General features: G+C 43.9%; 1 protein-coding gene across 1 annotated transcript in view; it reads left to right on the forward strand.

Moving 5' to 3' along the window:
• Positions 1-22,416, forward strand: part of DCC (DCC netrin 1 receptor) — a 554,206-nt gene that overhangs the window by 198,861 nt on the left and 332,929 nt on the right. Inside the window, exon 2 of the mRNA XM_056325745.1 lies at positions 7,816-8,136. Within this exon, the coding sequence (XP_056181720.1) occupies positions 7,816-8,136 (321 nt within the window). The remainder of the gene's footprint in view (positions 1-7,815; positions 8,137-22,416) is intronic.

The raw sequence follows: 22,416 nt of genomic DNA on the forward strand, positions 1-22,416 counted from the left end.
CCTTTGGGCAGCCTGACTTTTTTTCCACAATGACTAGTAAAAACCTGCATCTGGCCAGATCTGTGGGCCTTTTCGTGTTTATATTCCACTCAACTCTACCCTTTCAGCTGCCTTCTGCTTGGCTTGGATTCAGCGCTGGATTGATTGTTGTTGTTGTCTTCCTTTCTTTGCTTTCTTTCTCGAAGCTTCTTGGCTGTTCATTCCTTCGCTGCCCGGGGGTGGTGGTGAGATTTTCTCTTCCTCCTTATTCTTCGTGTTGCTCACTGCTCTGTCCTGATCTCCTTGTCCTCTCCCCCATGCATTTTTATGTTATCTAGGTGACTTAGTCTAATAACAACATGATTGAATAATTTAGTTGACTTGATTTTTGTTTTGTTTTCTGCCTCTACAGTTACATACCCAAAACTTACTTCTCTTTGTTCACCTATATTTAGTCCCGTATCTGCAGCCAGGTGTCTCTTCTGTCTTTTTTTCTGCTGGTCTGGACTGTGAAATCACAGAATGGTTTGGGTCTGGAGGGACCTCAAAGCCCCCCCGGCCACCCCCTGCACCTCCCCCCAGCCCAGGTGGGTCCCAGCCCCAGCCTGGCCGTGGGCACTGCCGGGGACGGGGCACCCACAGCTGCCCCGGGCAGCCTCTGCCGGCGCCTCCCACCCTCACGGGGAGCAATTCCTTCCCAGTACCCAGGATAAATCTCCCCTCTTCCAGTGCAAACCCATTCCCCCTTGTCCTGTCGCTACAGGCCCTGGTACAAAGCCCCTCTCCGGCTTCCCTGTCGGCTCCTTTAGGTGCTGGAAGGTGCTCAAAGGTCTCCCTGGAGCCTTCTCCAGGCTGAACCACCCCAGCTCTCCCAGCCGGTCCTCCCAAGCAGAGGTGCTCCAGCTCCTTATCCTCCCCATGGTCTCCTCTGGACTTGCTCCAACAGCTCCATGTCCTTCCTATGCTGGGGGCTCCAGAGCAGGATGCAGCGCTGCAGGTTGGGTCTCGCCAGAGCAGAGGGGTAGAATCCCTTCTACCGAAACCCATCTGTGGGATGCAGCGGATGGAAGTGCTGTCAGGAGGAGGCTGGAGCTTTGAAGAACCAGTGGAGGAATATCTCTTTCATAACTTACTAGACGAAGCTGTTGCACTGTAGGTCTCAGAGACGTGAGAGAAGGCCGCTTTTGGCATACTGTGCCTGTCGGGATGGAGTTCAGCCCTGTTCCCTAGGGCCATGTTCAGCTGACTCCTCAAATCCACTATTTTGGAACTTCTGATTGGCAAAGCTGAAATGTGCTATGTTTTGGATATCTACTTAATGGTTGTGAGAGCAATTTCTTTATCAGAAAGACGGTATCTGCTGGGGAGAATGCAGAAACCAGCAACACGCTGGTGATGTGACGTACCTTGGAAACAAACTTAACGCAGCCTTCTCTCCACTGGAGGCTTCTCCCGAGACCTTGCTGAAAACTTAATGGGGTTTTTCACAATTATGGTAATAGCCTAGTCGGTAATACTACTTTCAGATGCCTTAGAACAGTTATTCTCCAGGAGTTTGCATGTTGGCTATGCTTTTACATTTCTTTAATCTTGAGAAGTATGTTAAATGTGATACATGGGAAGTACCAACGATGCTGGGCTTCTGTCCATAGGTGCAGTGCTGTATCTTTTTTCTTTCTTTGTGGGACTCATATATGCAAATTGGCAAGTGCAGGTACTGGTTGTATCGAGGCAAGCTGACAAAACCCAACAAACGATATGATTTTCTGGTAATGTAATTAAAGCATTTGAAGCAAAAGCACATAGCGGGGGGAAAAAAATGCACTGTGAAGTCAGCACAATTCATTGTTCAGCAGTTTTCTCTGGGTGCTCAAAATAAAAATCCAATTTGCTGTTGTCGTCAAGAAAACACCAGGCTCTCTAGGTTTTGCACAGGTAGCAGCGAGGTCTGCAGAGGCTGCTACCTGAAGTTCTGGAAGGCTTTGGACCAGAAGAGATGCTGTTATCTTGCTGCTGTGAACAAATCTCAGTCCTCCCCAGATGTGCTGTGCATCCTCTGTGCTGTATGGAAAATGATGCTTTCACTTTGTTCCAGGGATAACGATCTTCTGAATTTGTTCCCATGAACTGGTAGTTGAAATTGGTTTATAAGCTTGAAGAAGTGGTGTGTGTACTGCAGGGCTTTTTGGTTGGGGAGACTGGACTTTGTTCATCAAGCTGAATTGGCTAAAATTAGGCACTGAGAATCGCTCATACTGTGCTAAGGCAAGCGTGCCTGCCCCTGGCATCAGATGATCTGCTCCGACACCATGAGCTCTGTCTCCAGAGGCTGCCACAGACAGAGTTTCACTGAGTGCACGAGCCTGGCAAGCAAACCGTGGGTGCATGTAGTTGAAATAATTTTATATAGCCTAGCCAGTGTGCCTTCTCTGCCCACACCGGGTTAACAGCAGGCAGCTGCCGGCCGCCTTGGTCTTTTTTTCTTCAATAGTTGTGCTCTTGCCTTCTGCCTTGTGCTTTGATGTTCAGTTCCAAGGAATCTGATCTGGCAGAGGAGAGTGATTTTTCTTTTTAAGGGTCAGTAGGGCAAGCTGGCTCTTGCATCTTCCCACTTGCTGGAGCCGAAGTGAGAGAAGCCCGGGTGGAGTAGGGGAAGGAGTGCCCCATTTGTGGCCAGAGATCACCTGGTCACCTGTGGAGCTGCTCTCCCATTGAGTGGGCTATCCCCAATATTGTTGCTGGGGAAGGAGTCAGATGGGGTCCAATCGCTAAGTGCTTTCAGAGCCCTCAGTAGTCAGAGGGGTGGTGGAAAGGAGCATCTGTGAGTGTGTGCACGCTCATTCCATCAAAGTTCGTTTAACCTCTGCGGCCTGGCTACATCTGAGCACTGAGTGTGTGAGGTGATGTGGCAAACCCAAGTGTTGCATGTGGGTCACTTGGTCTCATATACATGGACCTTTGCTTGTTTGGTTTGCGAACAGGTTCGTTTAATTTTGCTTTATGCGACAGATTTTAAAATAGAAGGGTGTCTTGAACATGGAACACAGGATGATGGATTTATTCCGTGCTCTTGGACTTGGCCCTGCTAAAGCCCTTTTTCTAGGTGTTGCTCATCAATCATACCCAGCAAAAGTTCTTTGTAACTGATGTTTTGGGCACTCTGGATGTAAGCAGTGGGATACTGCGTTGTGGAGGTGGACTACCCTAAGTGATACCCGCCCCCCCCCCCCCCCCCCCCCCCGAACACCTTGGTTTTATCAAACTAAAGCTTTCAAGTAAAACTCAGCCGGCCGGTTGCCACGTGTTTGTACCAATTCAATGAATATGGCAGAGTTATAATGGAGTAGTTACAAGCACTTTTACCTCAATGCAGTCCAAAATTCTGTGATAGCACAACTTAAATATTCAATCATCTTGGAACGTCATGACAAAGTCCTGATAAAAATTACGTATTCATTTTTACATAAATGAACATACATTTTACATAAAAATTGAACAGTGTTGCAGTGTACCACGTGTGTTGCATTGTACATTTCTTGGAGCAGGAGTTTTTATTTCAACATCTGAACATCAAATGCAGGCGTGAGGCAAGAGGCAAGATTTTCAAAATTTCATAGAGCCGAAATGAAATATTTAGCACCCCAGAAGGCACATCATAAGTTATAATAAAAACATTAAAGAGGAGAACTCTTGTTTTAATATATATTAAGCTTCATGTTAGTGTATTTTGGGCAGACAGACAAAACTGTATCAAGTTTTGCTGTGTATGCTGCGTTACCTAAGCATGTAAATAAATGCTTAGTAGCCTGGCCATTAAGCTAATATATGCAGGCTCTGCAGATGAAGGGGGGGGGGGGAGGGGGAATCCTCTGAGAAAATGTATACTCTGAGTGTCCATAAATACACTTCACTGTAATAGACTTAGTTCAGCTACAGTGCTCTGCTACCAAATTTCAGTTAGACTTGGGGGGTATTTCTGCATCCACGGATTTCAAATGGTCTGTGTGCAGAAGTCTTATTTCTTAATCTTTATTTGGAAAAGAAGAAGGCTCCAGGGGTGGCCCAGTCAAATGCTTTTGCAACTGTGACATCTCTTCCCTCTCTATAATGGAAGCAACTGATGCAGAACATGAAGGGGGGAAAAAAAACCCATCCTGGAAGATGGCATTCCACAAAGCCGGAACAGAAAGTGGAGGATTCAAAGCAAGGGACTGATTAAGCAGCACATTGGAGATCATCTTTTAAATGTTAATTTCTTCTATGGCCTGGAGAATGATAACCTTGGAAGTTACTCTGATGTTACCTGTCAGGGCAAGAAGCCCATTAGTTTTATTCCTGTCTCACAAAGCAGGTCATCGAACAGGGTAACATCCGGGTGGCTAAAGCAGTGAGGTACTGACGCTGGGGGTCTTTCACCTGACTTTTCGTTTTCCTCTTTTCTTTGGCTAAAGGATGCTCAGGTTTGCAGGACTCTTTTTAACGCCCTTGAAGTCCTCAAATGTGAGAGTGCTGGACCTTAACAGAGAGCTGTGAGTGTGCATGTAGAAGGTGGAGCAACTATAAGGGCGCTTCCCTTTCTTATCCTGACTTGTAAAGCCTCTGGGAGGGAGTCCCAGGGAAGGCAGGGGGTCCCAGGCAGCTGCAAGGATGTCCCTGCTGTGGTGCAGGTGGTGGATGAAAGGGTTAATAACCACTATGGGTGTGGGTTGGGTTCTGTAAACTAGGGAGCATCAGCCTGGGGCTGGGTGTAGATGTGGACAAGGGCGTTTTCCACATCTCTGTGACTACTGAAGTCCATGGCCTTTTCTTAGTTGTTTAATGACTTGGAATTCTGAGGGGTTGCAAGTAGGTGCTGATGGAAAACTTCAGGGCATTGGCAAAAACAAACAAACAGACAGGGAGAGACCCGCTCCCTCTGGGAGAAAACCTGGGAGTGAAAAACACAAGCACATTCTACAGCTTTAGTAGAGCTCTTAATGTTTATTTCTCCTGCCTGGGTGCTGCCTTTTTTTTTTCCTTTCTTTTTTTTTTTTTTCTCCTTGCCTTCTCTTTCGGTTGAGCTATTGCAGTGGGGCTTAAATTGTAGATTTAGCATCTCTTTTAAAACTGGTCCGTTTCTGAGCACGTATGAAGATGGCCAAGTAGCTTGATGTTGCAGCTGTTTGAGAGAGGAGACACCCTAATGTGCAATGGCAAAGGAGCTGCCTCAGGGCTTGGAGGGATATTAAAGAACATTTTGATCATCTTTACCTTTCCAGCTTTGAAAAAGCCATGCAATAGTAGCTGGAGAGGCAGTTTTGGAAGTGGCGCTCCCCAGTCTGCAAAACGTGGGAAGAGAAAACACGCTGCAGTGAGTGCCCTGGGAGGAAAGGCATCCTGAAGCTGGAGGGTTGTTTTGATCACCTTCTTGGGGTGCGGGGAGTTTTGGCAGCAGGGACCCAAAGGGTGTGGAGGAGCAGCGTGGGTGTGGGGTGCTTTGCCCCACTTCCTTGGCTGCCTGCCCCTGGGGTGGCAGTCGCAGGGGCAGTGCGTGGCTGGGGCTTGGGCACCAACTGAAATCTTGGTGTTTTTAAGCAAGACTAGTACTATATAGGAGAGAAGCGATCCAAGGAAATGCTTTTTAGGTTTGCCTTAAGCCTCAAAGTACACCTACCATCAGGAAAAGTAGGGGGAGAGGTTGCAGTTTGTGGTGTTTTTTTGCAATTCTTCCCTAGGCTCAGTTCTGTTTCGAGGTATGTGTATGGATGTCCACACCTAAGCATGTGCTGTCATTGGTGAAGATAAAATTAATACGGAAATCTTCGCTCAGAAATTCACATTTCCATGGGAAGAAGCCCCCAATAATAAGAAACATTAAGTAAGCTTTTTTTTTTTTTAAGCATAGTGTTGAAATAGTCTTGGCAGTTTGGCTGTTACAGTGTGGTCAAAGAACCTTTATGAGCTGTGCTAGCAAAGCTTGGTTTCTTGTGGCAAGTTTAAAACTCTTCTTAATTTCATATGTGGATCTTCTGGTGTGTGGGTTTGTTTTTTTTTTTTTCAGGTGACAGTCCTTAGTTTTAAGCACCTAGAAGGTGGGTGGGAGGTGTGATGGGATCTAATCAAGTCTGAGATTTCTCTCCCTTAATTCAATGAAGGCTGCAGCTGTTTATCCTGGCTTATATTGTGAAATCAATTACTTTTTTTTTTTTTTAGGTGCTGAAATAGGTTTATGTATAAGATGTAGTGTATTCCTTATACACTGGTCTAGAGGAGTCAGGTTTAGTGTTTGCTGCTTGAGGTAGAAATGGAGGAGAAGATTCTGGTGAAGTCAAGGGTGCAATGCCATGATGTGGTATTGGGAGAGCTCTCCAGGCTGCCCTGACTTCAGGTGTAATGTTGTAGTTGGGCTCATGCAAATAGGTGGTAATGGGTTTTCAAGTACTTTTCTACCTTTTTTTCCCTTCAGCACTGACCTTCTACAAAAACATGGCTGTTGGATTCTTACCCTTCCAAGCAACATCTTCTGAAAAGACATGGTCGTTTTTGTTCAATTTCTAAGGTGTCACCATTACCTCTATCTTCCGGAATAATATTTCCAGGAAGATTTGAATTTTCCTCACATTCAGAAAGCTTTCCAGGTTATTCAAGCTGTTAGGTTCCTTGTAGTCAAGCAATTTAAGTTAAATACGCCTTTTGCAGAGGATGTGAATAGCTGAAATTGCAAGTGAACTGCAAGGGTAATTGCATGAAAAGAAAGTTAATCTTTGTTTAACTTCTGTAACTTCTGCATTTGCTGCACTGGAAGCTGTCATAACCCCATTTCTCCTGCAGCAGTGGATTATTTACTTGTGATAATAGCCGCATAAAATCATTAACATGCTGTCATAAACAGCTGTGTTAAACTGTGTTACAAGTCTTGGTGGCGTAAATAAATGTCCAAGCAGAAGCGCTGTGATTTACCAACAGAACGCAGTTGCCTTTGGGAGCAGGGAAGGTAACACGGGCTTAAGATAACTCTTAAGGTAACTCCATTGTAAATATATTTCTGTAATGTTACCCGTGTTCTGGAGCAAAAGTGCCATGTGCCGATGTGCAGCTTTGGGTCGTAGTTTTGATGTGTTTTTTCCAGTAGCTGGAATCGGAGCATTAAGACAGATGGAAAAACAAATCGAGATTAGACTGTTCTTCTCGGTGTCATTAGACAATAGATTTTATTCCGAGTTCTTGTGGTGCTATTGTTACTGTGCTTGAAACTGTACAACTTGAAGCTTCCAACTCTTGTGTTCTCCTTTTGCTAGATCTTATTCATTTATTTGAAGCCACAACTCTTGTTTATATGCTTTGAAGCGGAATCTGGTACCTGGCCCCTTTGGTTAGTGTCTGAGTGGAATGAGGTACTTGACAATAAAATTAATTTCTATAAAGGAAATACTGAGTAGCTATTTATGCATTGTTATACATATATTCATAGGAAGCTTTGGTTTGAGGTGCAAAGTAGAAATCATATTTTTTTGAAATGAAACATTTATTTATTGAAATAGTTAAGAAATAAAAGGGTTTGTGGATCTTTATCAGGCTCCTTATCATGTAAGTTTTTGTTTTCACTTGCTTTATAAAGCAAAAGGATTCATTTGATGAAGAGGGGGAGGGAAAAAAGCCATTTTTGCATTCATATGCAGCTGTTCCAAAACTCTGTTCCCCCCGTGCTGGAGCATGGAACAGTGGTACTGGGATGGAGTTGGGAATTTGGGGAGCAGCCTGTCTGGGAACCAGAGGATGCACTGGGAGGTGCCCCCCTGTGTGGGGTGGGATGGGCAAGTCCATGATGCCTCGTATCTTATGGTTTTGCTGTTTCAGGTTCACAGATCAAGACTTTCACATCGTTGAGGTTCTTGACCGAGCCTTCTGATGCTGTCACCATGCGTGGAAGCAACGTGCTGTTGAATTGTGTCGCAGAATCAGACCGAGGAGCCCCAGTTATTAAATGGAAGAAAGATGCGGTCTTCTTAAACCTGGCGGTCGACGAAAGGAGGCAGCAGCTGGCCAACGGATCACTCTTGATACAAAACATAGTCCACTCCAGGCACCACAAGCCAGATGAAGGTGTCTACCAGTGTGAAGCATCTCTAGAAGGCATTGGAGCTATCATCAGTCGGACAGCTAAGGTCATGGTAGCAGGTAGGGAGAAACAGTCCTACTGTTTGGATTGCTAAGAATACTCTTTGTGAGAAGTTGCTTTTTTTGTTTTAAAAAAAAAAGGACAAAAAACCCCCCAGTATATAAAAAGCACTTCAAGTGCTATGGATTTTCTTTTTTTTTTCCTCTCTTCAAAAGAAGTAACGCTAGATATGACAATTCTGCGACAGTAATTTATTTCTGACAAGGTATTATTCTTGTTTAAATATGTCTAATCACCTCTTCATTGCTCTATCTGCTGCATATTTATTGTCTCCAAAATAGATGAAAGTTCTGAAGTTAGAAATTAACTGCTTTTCTTGAATTGAAGATAAAAAAAAAAAAAAAAAGCACCAAACTTCTGTAGGGCACTGAATGTACAAATTTTATGGTTTAGGGACTCTTTCATAGACAAGAACTCATTATGCAGCTTGCTGGAATCGGCAGCTTCTTTGTATTTCCTTTAAAGCACTTGTATAAGTATATGGCAGCGGGAACAGAAGTTTGTTACCAGGCATCTGAGAACACTTGGGGCTTCTCATTGACTTAATATAGATATCTGCTGTGAAAGATGCTTGTCTGACGTTTTCAAGGGGTCTTTTGCCTTTTCATCAGCCTGTAGAAGGATGTAGCGAGTCCTCGGTCATCTCATTACTGGGGAGAAAAATGGTTGGGAATCCTTGAAATAAAACCTTCCAAGGAACACCAAATCATGTGGTAACTGAGACTAACTAGAATGTGCGAGAGTTCAGCATAATTTTCTTTATGGCCATTATTGAAGAATGTTGCCCGTTCTAAGGGGATGCTTTTTGTTTCTGCTTGTTGGATGGATGGGAGCTACTGTGTATTGCAGATCACTGAGTTAAACCTGTTCAAGAGCGCCCTGGTTGCCTTGTCCTGCCGAGGATTGCGCCGCATCCCCAGGCACTGCCTTTGTAACCTTGAGAAAAGAGAGTAAAATGTCCATCCTTTCCCTAACACAAAAGAACAATTGGTGCCTTCAGAGCACAGGTGAGCTCAGAGCTGTTCAGGCACATGGGTTATGCGAAGGAGCAGTGTGTGTTTACGTTAAGGGAATGCTGGAAGATAGGCTGTGTTGAAGCTCTCAGTCTTACCTGGCTGATTTTCTCTGGGCATCCAGTCTATGCTCTAGCTAGTCTTGCTGCCCTGCCATGTTTTGAACAACATGGGCAAGGAAAATAAAATAGGTTCAATCCAGTTTGGTGCAGGAGCTCTACAACTTTTGGCCATCCTGGATCTTCTTAAACTCTTACCGGTTCCTGTGGGAGGGAGCCCAGGCAGCTCTCTTCTCAGCTGGTCTCTCCAGTATCCCTCATGAACTCCGTGCCTTTTCCAGTCTTAAGGTCCTTTAAACTGAAGATCACTTTCCTTCTTCTAAACCCTTTCCTACCAGTTAGAAAAGGCGCATATTTTTTTCATGGTACCTGATCAAATCAGCTAGTAAGAGTCTCAGCTCTTTCCTAATCTGCCTCCTTCCCACCACTTTTCTGTGTGAATATCTGGTCTTTTAACCTCACATCCTCAGCTGTGAGTGTACTCCTGTGCTATGGTCCCTGCCCAGGGGATGGGGCGCCCCACAGATATGGAGAAATGGGCCATTCTGTTGTCAGGTCTCACCCTCGGATGGAGCCAGGCTTTGCCAGGGTGGGCTTTTTGCCAGTTCAAGTTGTTACTTGGACTTGATCATGGTTGTTGGCAACCAGTAATAAAATCACTCTAATTATTCTTTTTAAGTGAATGCACATATGTGAGTTTCCTGTTGTGCTGTGTAATTTTGAGCTTTTCGTCAGAAGAACTGTGCTTTGCATGGCAGGTCCTGATCCCTGCAGTGACGGGGGTGAAGTTTGGGGTGGGGGGGGCTTACTCTGCTCAACAACTATTTGGCTGAAACTGGAAGAACTGCTAATGATTTCTGAATTGGCAAGACAGTGAAAAGGATGAGAGGCAACGTACACAAACTGAAATACTAGATGTTTGTTTAAACCTAACTATTTTTCCTTCAAGGTGTGATCACATGGTGAAATGGGCTGCCCAGGCATACTGTGGAGTCTCCAACTTGGAGACTCAAGATCCAGTTGGACACAAGGCAATGCAACCTGCTGTAGCTGCCCTTAGACCATCTCTGTAGGGGTCTTCTGACCTTGATTATGATTTTTAATTTTTTTTCTTCTGGTTGTGTGAAAATGGTTCATACTATAAGGTGGCATTTAATGTGTATGGCATTTAAAATTGGCAACAGCTTCAAGCGGAAGTGCTGCTTTGCTTTCTGAAGGACATGTATTCCTGAGCGAGCAGAATTTTTGTGTGGGTTTGTGTGTGGTGTTTTTTGTGAGGGAGTCGCTGTGCAATGTTGGCAGAACATCATTGACTTAAGGCACTGGCAGATGGAAACACAGCAGAGCAAAGGGAGAGAGGGCAAGAGGAGAAATGAAGGTCTCACACTCCAGTATGTCGTGTTAATCATTGCTTGGCAAAGCAAATAAACTTCCTATGTTCAGAAAAGCCTGCTCATACGGAGACAAGGATTGGGATAGGGTAGAGCTATGTTGAACGTTCTGACACGTGAAAACAGAATCTTTTGGATCTGTTGGGTGATGTAGAAGGTATCGTTGCCAGACAGGCTTTGGCGGGAGAACCCGATGCTCTCATCCAGAGGAGTGGGTGGTGGGATGGTGGGACGTGTGATTGTGCTTTCCTGATGGGTGGAAGACTCTGTTGATGTCAACAGTAGGTATCCTCACCTCACTCAGTCTCCCTTTTCTGCACAAAACTGCAAAGGAACGATCGTGAGCTTTGATTTTTCAGGCAGGTTTTAAAAGGAGATTCTTCCCCTGAATTACAGTCTAATCTTGGGTAGCGTCGCGTCTCATCTGTCGGTCTGTTCACAGCATTTTAAATAGTCACTGTGCTCTTTGGCGCCATAGAACACATCAACATTTATGTCTTCGGAGGTTAAGATTACCACGCCACTGGAATGCATAAGGGGCATATATCTTTCCCTCTCGCCATAAAGACTCGGAACGTGATTTCACTGTGCTTTTTAAAGCATTAACAGTCAATAAAGCAGTCACTGCTAAAAGGTAACGGGCAACTCCATGCGGAACAGGCTGCTGGAGGGGCACTGAAAGTATATTGTCCTTTTAAAGGCCGTCCCCTTAACGTTTTCATGACTTAAAGTGCTTTTGATAAAGAAAATGTAGCAAATGAAAACTGTTTTTAATCAGTCAAGGATTTTATGCATCAAGCCTGCCGTGTGTGAGAAGATAGACTGTTTGTAAGAACATCTCAAGGATCCTTACGGCCCCAACGTGCTCCAGTTGTAAAAGTGTTCCAAGCTGAAATGGAAATGGGGGCACTGGAGAGAATCTAAGAGCTGCTTCCCTCTCCAGCATCTTAGTAAACCTCCCATGTTAACAGGCTACTGATTATTGGTATTTCTAGTAATCAGGAGGGTTTTGGAGAGAAACTTCGCTAACCTGTCCTTTGTCTCTGTTTATGGACTGTTGCAGGATCAGCCCTTCAAAGGCTCTGGCTTGACTGTTTATCTGAAATTTATCTGAAACGCTCGTGTTTCAGAGGATGATCAAAAGTGGAATCCATGGTTCCTTTATAGGGGAATTCCCACATTGGAGCATCCAGCCTCTTGGTGCACACCAGCTCTCTGATGTGATGGGAGAGGAATTTTTTGTGTGATGTAGCGGTGACTTAGAACTAGAAAAGGATTTATGTTGAAAACTATTTATAGTAACTGTTTTCTTGTAAAAAAGAAAAACCCACCCAACCAACAAAAAAAGCCAAACCACCACCAGCTCCCCAAAACCCCTAGAACCAAACACCACCAAACCACAAACCCAAACCGAAGAATGGATAAACTGTGGCACAGCTGTAGATACATTGAGACCAATGTCCTGCCTTTGGTCATCACCAGTAGCAGATGGATATATATTTTCTCTATAGTCTCTAGCCATGTAGTCCATCTGAAGACTCTCTCAGTTGTCAATGTGGGCTGCATGTCAATAAATTATTGAGTCAGAAGTGTAGCACTTGGGTGCTTAAGCGCGCTTTTTTTTTTTTTTTTCTCCAACAAATTGACCTTAACCTGTATATACTTTCAGCACTCCGTTCCTTGCATGGGTGTATTGCCACTGATTCAATCCCATCTGAAATCAGAGGTTATTTTGGAGGGGGAAAAAAACCCCCACAACAAATAACCAACTAGAAAAATTGTTTAAACATGCTTTGTCAAAATTTGAAAATATTTATGCTCTGATGAGGTCAGTGGGAAGCGCAGCTGGCCTGTGTTGCCCTTTGAGCTCCTGAAAGACTTAATTTTGTTAGAAAGTTTCAACTTGGTGTTACGGGAGGTGTCACAAGGTGTCACCTGCTGTGCAGTCTCTCTAGGCTTCTCTCTCATGGAAGAAACTTTCACAGTGGTTAATATCCTGGGAAGAAAAAGCAGGAATTTTCCAACTGTTACTCCAGCCAGCTTTATAGTGGGACTGAGCTGTGTGTGTTGAGCAAGTACCACAGAATAAAGAAAACACATTTGTCCTATTTCTCCTTCAGCTGAAGGTCAGCCTGGACACTCCTAAACCCCTCAGCCAAGCTTCAAGACCTTTAAATAATTTAAAAATAATTTGAAGTGGTGTTTGACGCCATCAATGTGTTGTTCAGCTTTGAGTGTGCGACTGCTGCTCGTGCCACCATGTTTTATCAGGTGGCTTCACTAGTATTAGAAAAAAAAATAGTAAATGCAAGGAATGTGTTGTAACTATGTGGGTAAGAATCAAAACTTTGCTGTGTACTTGTACAGACAGAGCACCAGGAGACTCCAAAGGGACAAGGTAACTGAAGTGAAAAATTACATCCTTTTTTTCTGTAGTATTTCTGGTGGTTGCACCTTGGGCTTTACCGCAGACCTTAGCAGACACCTAGTTGGTAGGACAGCTGTTGAACCCAAGGTTAGAGCCTGGCAGATTGGAAGAACTTTTAATCCCACCCCCCCTTGGGAAGGCAAGGAAGCTGTAACACAGAATTATTTTTAGGGTAGTCTAAATTCATTGATAATTCCAAAAGATCTATTTGAGTCCACACAGAATGGCTAATAAATGAGGAAATATAATATTAGATACGATTGCCTACCAGCTTTTTTGGATTTTAATGACCTAAGGATGAAAATGAATGAGTGACGCAACGGGGTATTGCTTCTAACAGATGATGGGATAACACGGGGAACTTGCTATAACAAAGTTTAGGAAATAATGTATGGGATAGAGTAAACAACATGTGGTCTAAAGTGGTGCCTATTTCTCATCTCCTGCATCTGTCGTGGGGGTACTTTTTTTAACTAAGGCAGAAAAAATACTTTCAGGCATTAATCACTTGGGAGGTATAACTTGATCTATAACAACTAAAATGAGCCAATACTGAATCTTTTTATTCCTACCCTTTTTGATACCTAATCACAGAAGATTTTAGGCTATTTAATGTGAATTCATAAACCATAATAGAAGTAGTGAACAAAACTACAACAAACTCCATTTCCCTCCCAAACTCATTTTGGCTCTCTAAAAATTGATTTTTTTTTTTCCCTGATAAATGGCAAAATAAAAAAAAGGCAAGTCTTTAATAACTGTAGAACAGACGTTCTAGCTGGAATATTTCGTTTAAAAGTATTACCCCTTGACAGGTAATTCAGCAAAACAGATGGATGTTTATGAACTCTGCCAACAGGTTTTTTTCTCTACTATGCCTTTTTATATTTGCATTTTATATGACTACATAGAGCATGCACGGTGTGTTCTGGGGCACAGAACACCACTTAGGAGCCTGTCAGGAATTGGTTAAGTCTGGTGTTTGAAGACTAGCTGATTTAGATTTCTTCTTTCCCCTCCCCCCCCCCCAATAATAATAATATATGCCTGTGGGACTGCTTTTTACATCACTTGATGACCTATATAGCTTTTTTGATTAATGGAATGGATGATTCCTGAGTGCTCGCTCCGTACAATCACTGCTGAATGTTCATTTGTGTTTGTAAGACCCACATGCGCCACTCCAACAAATGTATACTCTGTCATGCTATTAAGGCTCATTAGCATGTTTGTATTTAAAGAGAGATGTGAAAAGTCAAAGGAAATATCAGGAAATCAGGTAAATGTTAGACTCTTTACATGCCACACTCACTTGGTCGCAGGTTTTCTGACTGATTTGTGCATTAGATGCACCTACTTTCCCTGGTGTAAAAATGGGAGTGCAGGGAGCTAAGCAACGAAAAAAACCCTAACCACAAAGCCCAGCGTATTTAGTAAGGTAGTTGTCCCTTTGATGTGATCACTGATTATTTTTTTTTCCCTTTAAATGGTAATCTTCAACTTCGTTAACAGTTATTGCTTTGCCTGTTCTAGGCGAAAGGCTATGGGAGAGGTTTCTGTTCTGTATGGCCACTCTTGGGCAAGAGGCTTTGAGTTGCATCCTTAATTCTTCCATATGTTTGTCCTAGCTTCGATCCTGTGGAGCTCAGGTGGCTCCAAGGTGCCTCGTATACCAAGCTGGAGCAGGTCACTCTGCTTTCCCCAGGTAAGCTGTGATGGGATCTCTCGTAGTAGGGCAGGAGCTGTAGGTGATGGTTTCCCTCCCTTGGGAGTAACTTCTATGGAAGAAGGCAAGATGCTCCTGCCTGTATTACTTTGATACTTAATTGACCATTGAATAGCAGAACAATTATCTTGGCTATCTAATCGAGTAAAAATTCAGGAAAAAGTAACTGGCTCCTTGTGGTTCTTTGTAATCACGGTTCCCACGAATTACTGAAAGGTTTTGAAGAGAATTATCTGTGTTTTGTGATGCATATCTACTGACTTTAGTGCCGAAAGAAATGTGGCAGGCAGCTTCTGCCCCATCACTGAAAATATCAAATTATGCAGTCTGTAACAGGTAAGAGGAATGAAGAAACTTTGGAATATTTGGAGCCAGTCATCAAAGCCTGTTGGGTGAAGAATCAGATGGAAAGGGGGCTTAAATGGCAAGAAGCAGAGAAGGCTGAGCATTATATTGGTTATTATTTAGGTATGGTGTAGATAGAGTACAACTAATTGGATATTTTGTATAACCTTCACTTTAACCATGCAACTTGAAATATTTAAAGGTAAGAAAATTACGAAAGTTTAATTAAATCGGTATTTTATTTAGCTATTACAAAATGATTAGAAGTAAAGTGCCTTCCAGTGTGCTAAGAATCCAGCTGCTTGGGGCTGCGTTGGAGGTGAGGGTGAGGAGGAGCAGGTCTGTGATGGCCCCATTCAGGTAACCCAGTTCTGGCTTTCATGCGTCGCTCTATTCCCACTCGTGACATCCTCCCTACTCCTCATTTTCCTGGGGTTTTCTTGTTTGGGGGGGTATGTTTTTTTGTTTTGTGGGTTATCCCCACCCCAGAAAAATCAACCTTTCCATTAACCTGCTCCCCTCCCTGCTCCCGCTGCCCCTGTGATCTGGGAATAGCTCCACTGTGACGTTCCCCCAGTTGTGAACGAGCGAGCGAAGAAGTAGGCCCCATTTGAAGGTACACATCTGTGCTGATATTCCCCCTTACATTCAAGTGCCTGAACCACCAACATGATAATAAGCAGAAACACTTTCATCACCTTTTAATTTTACTTTTGTTGTTGACCGTAAAATTGCCGTGGGGAGCAGCTGGGGAGCAGCATCTGATGTGTATCTGGGCACGTTACTCTCGGGTCTACTTTCTGTCAGGAGGAGGACTAACGAACTCTGTATTTATCCACACAAATAAAAAGCTCTCTGTTCATCTGCTGAATGCTACAAGTCCTGCAGGACCCCTGAGCAGTGGGCAGAGGCATATCCAGGTGCTGGATCCCATTGTGTCACTCTGGCAAAGGTGCCTCTGGATTCATAACCATCAAGGCTCCGCTCCGCGTTCCCCTCTCCTCTCCTGTGAGGACTGAGGAGAAACCCAGTGCTGGGTAATAAGAGATGCTTTGAGACAAACTTACTCTTTCAAAAGCTTATTTTCTACTTAGAGCAGAGCAAAGGGTATTCAGCAAGCATCAGCGTTCTCCATTGCCTAAATGTCTTCCTGGCCTAAATGTCTTTCCCTGTACCAGGACACCATGTTTCATCCTGCTTTGTGTGTCCAGTTGCTCAGTGCTGTCTTCTCCTGCTGGCTTGGGCAGTTGTTGCCTACCAGCTGTGCTGCTGGGATGCCATGTAGCCGGGAACTGGAGCTCTGCTTGGAGGTGCCCCCAAGGAGGTGGTGGGACAATTAGTGCTGTCCCCTCCACAAGCTTAAACTGTAACTGTGCATATTTTGCCTGCCCATATAGAATCATAGGACCGTTTAGCTTGGAAAAGATGTTTAATATAGAGTCCAGCTGTTAACCCATCACGGCCAAGGCCACCGCTAAGCCCTGGCCCCGAGCGCCACAGCTACAGGTGTTATAAATCCCCCCAGGGCGGGTGCCGCCAGCCCCCCGGGCAGCCTGTGCCAGCCTTGGCCACCCTTTCCGTGACGGGATTTTCCCTCATTCCCAACCTAACCCTCCCCCGGCACAAGGTGAGGCCGTTCCCTCTCGTCCTGTCGCCTGTTCCCTGGGAGAAGAGCCCGACCCCCCTGGCTCCAGCCCCTCTCAGGGGGTTGTAGGGAGCCATACACGGCAATCCTCCCTTCACCCCCTCCTTTGCAGCCAGGTGTCTGAGTGCCAAGCCACCGCTCCTTCTGTTGCATGTATTGTCTCATTGCTTCACCTTCTCCTCCTACCCACCCTTCATCTGCGTCTTATCTCCTGCTTTCATTGCAAAAGTTATTTTTGGACGAGAGGAAGTCTTTAATTACTGTAGGTGGCCTTCTCCAAGGCAGAGGCTGTAGTGCAGTGCTGCTCTTCGTTGTGGCTGGCATCTCCTGATCACATGATGTGGTTGGGCCTCTATCCTTGTTGGCCTCTCTTGTGGGTCTGATGGTGACCGGTGGTATTCTGGTGGCAGCAGCCCTGTGGGAGGATCGCCTGCCTCTTTGCAATCCCATGTTTTCAAATGCAATGGCTGAATGCCTGGGGCTTAGGATACCTAAAGAGCTAGGATAAATGGGGTCTTTGTAATTTTTTAAATGGACATCGGTGAGCCAGTAACTATTTTGCTTGTAAAAACAGAAGTTTGAAAATCAGTAGGTAAAACTATGGAATTTATGTCAACACATTGATTCTTCCATCATTTTCAATTTGGTGAGTGTATCAACCTGTAGGAAAGCGGCATTCCAGAAGGAAAAAAGGGTTTGAGAACTGCATTACTGAACAATACTGCTTTTATTTGTGCGTGATGTGACGACAGACGCTGTCGGTTCTGCACTGTGTTCCCTTCTGTTGTCGGGCTGTGAGAACTGCTCAGCAGGAACGCGTGCCACCACAATCCCTGCTCTTCCTACCCTTGTGCTGCATAGAAACATAACGTTAATTAGCAAATTTCATTTAGGAGAAAGGTTTCACTTTCATTTTTAGTGCTTGGCAGAGATTTACTTAGGCCGAACTTGAGGAGATTGGATTGATAAGGAGCCACTGTGGTTAGCAGGGGCGTACATTTTCAGTGAATTAAAATAATGGGATGCCATAGATCACGGGCACTGGAGCAGCCATCAGCCTGGAGCTCATCTGGTGGGTTTGCTTTCCAGGAGAGGCTTGTTCCCACACAGTGTTTGCCCATCATCCGTCTGCTGTGGTTTTTAGATGCCCTAAGTGAGCAGGCTCTCATGGCCTCCCTTGGGACTGTGCCCAACAGATCTGTCAGGATGTTTGGTTTTTGGTTTTTTTTCTTTTCTGGAAATGAAACCTCATCTTTCTTGCTGTCATCGCTTTGTCCTTTATCGCGCAGGATGAAGGTGCTGGTGGGGTATAACATTCAAAGCCTGAGAACAAGTGCTTGCCTTAGAAGTTCTTTTTTTATTATTATTTTTTCCCCCTGATATAAAAGTGTCTTTCCCATTGCTTGTGTTCCTGAAGACCAGGTGGTAATAGATGCAGCAATTTTGGTGAGGGGAAAAAAAAACTTGATGACTCCCACCTTGCCAGGCCCTTTTGCTTGTCTGATACTTGCTGAAAACCTTTTTACTCAATGCAGATTTTTTTTTTTCTTTAGCATCTCTTCTCCTCTCGCAGTTCATCTCCCAGTGTGCCACTTGTGTGATGGAAGGACTTACCTGCACTGAGCTCCTGGTGCCGTCAGCTTCAAGTTCAGGCTTTAGGAGGTGGTTTTCATTTCGAAGCATTTCTTCTCCCTTCATTTTGCTGTTGTGAGCATGTGAGCAACCCCTTGCCCAGGGCTGGTCTCCTGCTCTCGGCTGGCAGGGCAGGCTGTGCTGCTGCTGGGTCTTCGTACTTCTGCCCTTCTTTACCTCCAGTTACACCATCTACATTTTCAGGGGCTCTGGACCTGCTAGATTTTTAGGCCAATTTTTTTTTTTTTTTCCCCACTTTAAGGTTTCTATTTATGATCTTTTTTTGTTTTCTGGAAGTAGTGGTGCTCGTACCTGAATTTGCAGGAGTCTGAGTTCTTATGTGTTTCCTATGAGCCTTTCTCAGCACGTTATGCAAGTGTTTGATGCATTTGTCCGTCTATTAGTATAGAAAATGTTTAGCAAAAATAGGAATAATTCTATCAGAAGCAATGCTACCCCAGTTTTACAACTGGGGAAAATAAATAAAGAATAGATTAAAATTAAAATAAAATAAAGGGAAGCTTGCTTCTTTTTAGTTGCTAGCACTTAAAATTGCGACTTTGAAATTCCTGCTCAGCTGCTGTCTGACCATCGCCAGCATCAAGGGGAGAAAGGCAGTGGCGAGGCGCTGGCAGAGGTTGCTCAGAGATGCTGTGGATGCCCTGTCCCTGGAAATGTTCAAGGCCAGGTTGGACAGGGCTTGGAGCCACCTGGGCTGGTGGGAGGTGTCCCTGTCCATAGAAGTGGCTGGAACTGGGTGGGCTTTAAGATCCCTCCAATCCAACCCATGCTGTGATGATTGATACACCAACTGATTTTTCTAATGTCCAACCTACATGTTCTCTAATGCGAAGGAATCTGATCTAATATTTTTGTTTATGACCAAGAACAAAGGAGGGATAATTTTTTCAATTAAAATCTCGTAGGTTAAAAATCTGTTGGACCTCTTGATCAGACCCCTCGTCCTTCCTCTTTTGGACTAAAGAAACCTGATTAAACTATCAAATACATTATTTTCATAAGTATATTAACTTTTTGTTGCTTACTGGGATGTCTAGGCTGTACACACTTATGCAACAGCAGGGTCTTCAGTGTCTGATGGCACAGGGAGCAGGAAAAGTGAAGGATATTTGTACGCGCTTTAAAAGCATATGTTATGGGGAGATGCTTGAAACTGTTCTTCCAGGTGATGTGTAGTGTACTTATTACAAGGATTAAAATGTAAACATCTTATATGCATGTCTAATGTCGTATAAATGATCAGGACTTTTATCCTGAGACCAGGAAAACCGGATAACTTTATAGTTGTATTTATCTTATAAGATCACAGAAGAAGGAGCTATTTCTTTGGGAAAGCTTTGGGTACGTGTGCTGAAATGTGTTATTTTCTTAACCATGAGCAGTTCAGTGTAATTTGGTATTACATTTCAAACTCGGTGTCATGTAGTTTGGGGTGGTTGGATATAATATCTAGAGTTCACAGTGAACCTAGACTTAAATTGCTCACCCTGCATATCCTGAACATGAGGGACCTGGCTCTTGGAATAGCATTTATAGTGATGAATTGGATCCTAAGTGTCATTTACAGTGAATGGGGAGAATTAAATGCCAAAGAGTGAGATTTGTAGGAGCCGGCATCCTGAATGCCAACATCTGCTAAGGAGGAACGTGTCTGCAGTCTCATCTTCTTCCTGTGCGGGGCTCTGGAGCGGGGAGGTACCTTCTGTACTTGAAATGACACGTGCTTTGGGTGTAGGTGGGATGCTTGTTCTAATTACAGCATCGTTAGAGGAAGAAGTAGCTGTGCTTGTTTTGTTGAAGTTCTTGCAAATGCAATGGGAGGTTTGTGTTTCAGACAGTTTTTGGTGGAGGGGCGTGAACCCATTGCACGCGTTTTCCAGGAGAACGCTTCTGTTACCCTGGCCTGAAGCAGCAAGACAGTCCAGCCAAAGGGTGGTACCTTGCAGTCACTCGGGATGGGGCCTGTTTTTACATGGTTTTAATGAAAAGTGACTGTAGGGCGTGTTTGTGGAGTCTGTCAGGTGTTCCTTGGCGTGTCTGGAGAACTGGGTGGTTCTGTGAGCTTTGGTTCTCTCAAGGAGCATGAACTCCTGAGTGTTCAGAGAGCTGGGTCTAGCCAGAGCAGAAGGGTTTGGGATATACTCAGCAAGTATCATTTCAGGCACGAAAGTACATTTTCTAGCAACGACTTAGTCATCTATACCACTTAATTTGCTTCAGAGGGTCCTGCAGTATGCTTTTGGCTGGCTCTCTTTCTGGTTTAGCTGACCAAGTTCTGAGTAAGCATATTCTTTAGATGTCGAAGTGCTATTTTGCCTGCGGTATTCCTCTGATCCCCCGTTTGGATGAGTGTGCGCTGCATTTTAAGATGAATATAAGTGCAGCAGTTTTTAAAATGTATCTCCACGTGATTCGCTTGCCTTAAGCCGACATCTCTATTGGTAAAACTGCGACAATTGCTGGTGAAAAGTGAACATGCAATATTGAATGCACATGATCAGATGGCGGTGGGGGAAATTCAGTAGTGGGAAGGCTTCCTGGGTAGCTGGTGCTTTGCATCTTGTTTTCGATAGGTCTTCCCCTACTTCTTGATTTTTGTCCCTAATAAAAGTAATGAAGATGTAGTCACCTTCAGGGATTGCTTTAGGGTTAATTTAATTTTCTGACTTGGAACAATCTTGTGACCACCTTGCATGCTCTCATGTTTCCAATTTAACCTTTCTAATGGTTTCTTGACCTTGCTTACTTGAAATCTATACACGTTGCAGAAGTGATGTTTAATAAGATGAGAGAAGCTGTTTACAACCCTCTCATTTGTCCTTGATGACCTCTCTTGGGCAAATTAGAAATAGGTCAGTTGTGATGCTACCGTGTCACTACAGGGGAGAGAGATTTAAATTAGCTGGGTCAATTTTCAAGTTCCATAAAACACATCATCCAAGCAATTTAATTAAAAAGGGTCAGGTTTCTTTACCCTAGTTGGTGCCTCTATCCGACCAAGAGAAGTCGTTGATGTGTGCGCTCGCGGGGGACTTGATTGACACACAGCGCTACAGAAACGTAGGTTTCCGAATTTCTCTGCATGCTGTGATTGATGTAGGATGATTACGGGTTTACAAGCTAAAATGTATAATTCTTAAACCTTCTTATTCCATATTTACCAGCAGATGATACAATCCAGCACTGACAGGGGATTGAAGGGATGACATATAGGTCTTTTCCATCTCTCATCTTGGATTCTATGCAAACCTTTAGAATGTAAATTGGAAGCATGTTTTATATTCGTAAATGCAAAAATACTCTTGAAAAGCTTTCACTTTGAAAAGATTATAATGATTAGCATTTATTATGCTGTTGTTTTCATGCAAAAAAGAAAATCCTTCCCCGATTTTACTCAGATTGAACTTTTGTGCCTTGCATAATAGTCCTGCTTTAATTTGAATAAGATTCAGAATAAAGTGGCCAGATAGGAAGTTAGATGCTATAGAAGAGAAAAATCCTAATCTAAGCTGCCAAATGCATGTGTTTTAATACACAGACAAAAATGAGGATGTTTACAAGTAAGTGGTATCACAAAGGGCACACCAAAAAAGTCTGGGGAAGAAAAAGCAATTTAGTGGAGAGCAAGATGTTAAGTTCCTTAATTTTCTCTACAGCATTAAAAATCTGGTAAAACAAGGTGAGTGATTGTGTTTGTTTTATTACCGTGGTTCCCACTAGCATAGCTGTAGGCGAGAGCCTGTGAGCGTTTCTGTTACAAACTCTTATTTTCATGGGTTTATAATTCAGCCCTAAAAGCTCACCTGGGCTGGTGCCTGGCATCCAAGATCTTCAGTCAGAAAGGAACATTTTGGAAATATTTTGGAGAATAATGTGTTCGGCTAGGTCTAAGTAAACTCAGGACTTTAAAATGGACATTGCCCGTTGTCCTCAAGTGTGAGCTCACAGAGAATGTTGGACGCAATGTTTCTGAGCTGCTCTTCGCGATTTGTGACTACGCTGACCAGTCAGATCTTATG

Source organism: Falco biarmicus, chromosome Z, assembly GCF_023638135.1.
Source record: "Falco biarmicus isolate bFalBia1 chromosome Z, bFalBia1.pri, whole genome shotgun sequence".
Taxonomy (NCBI): domain Eukaryota; kingdom Metazoa; phylum Chordata; class Aves; order Falconiformes; family Falconidae; genus Falco; species Falco biarmicus.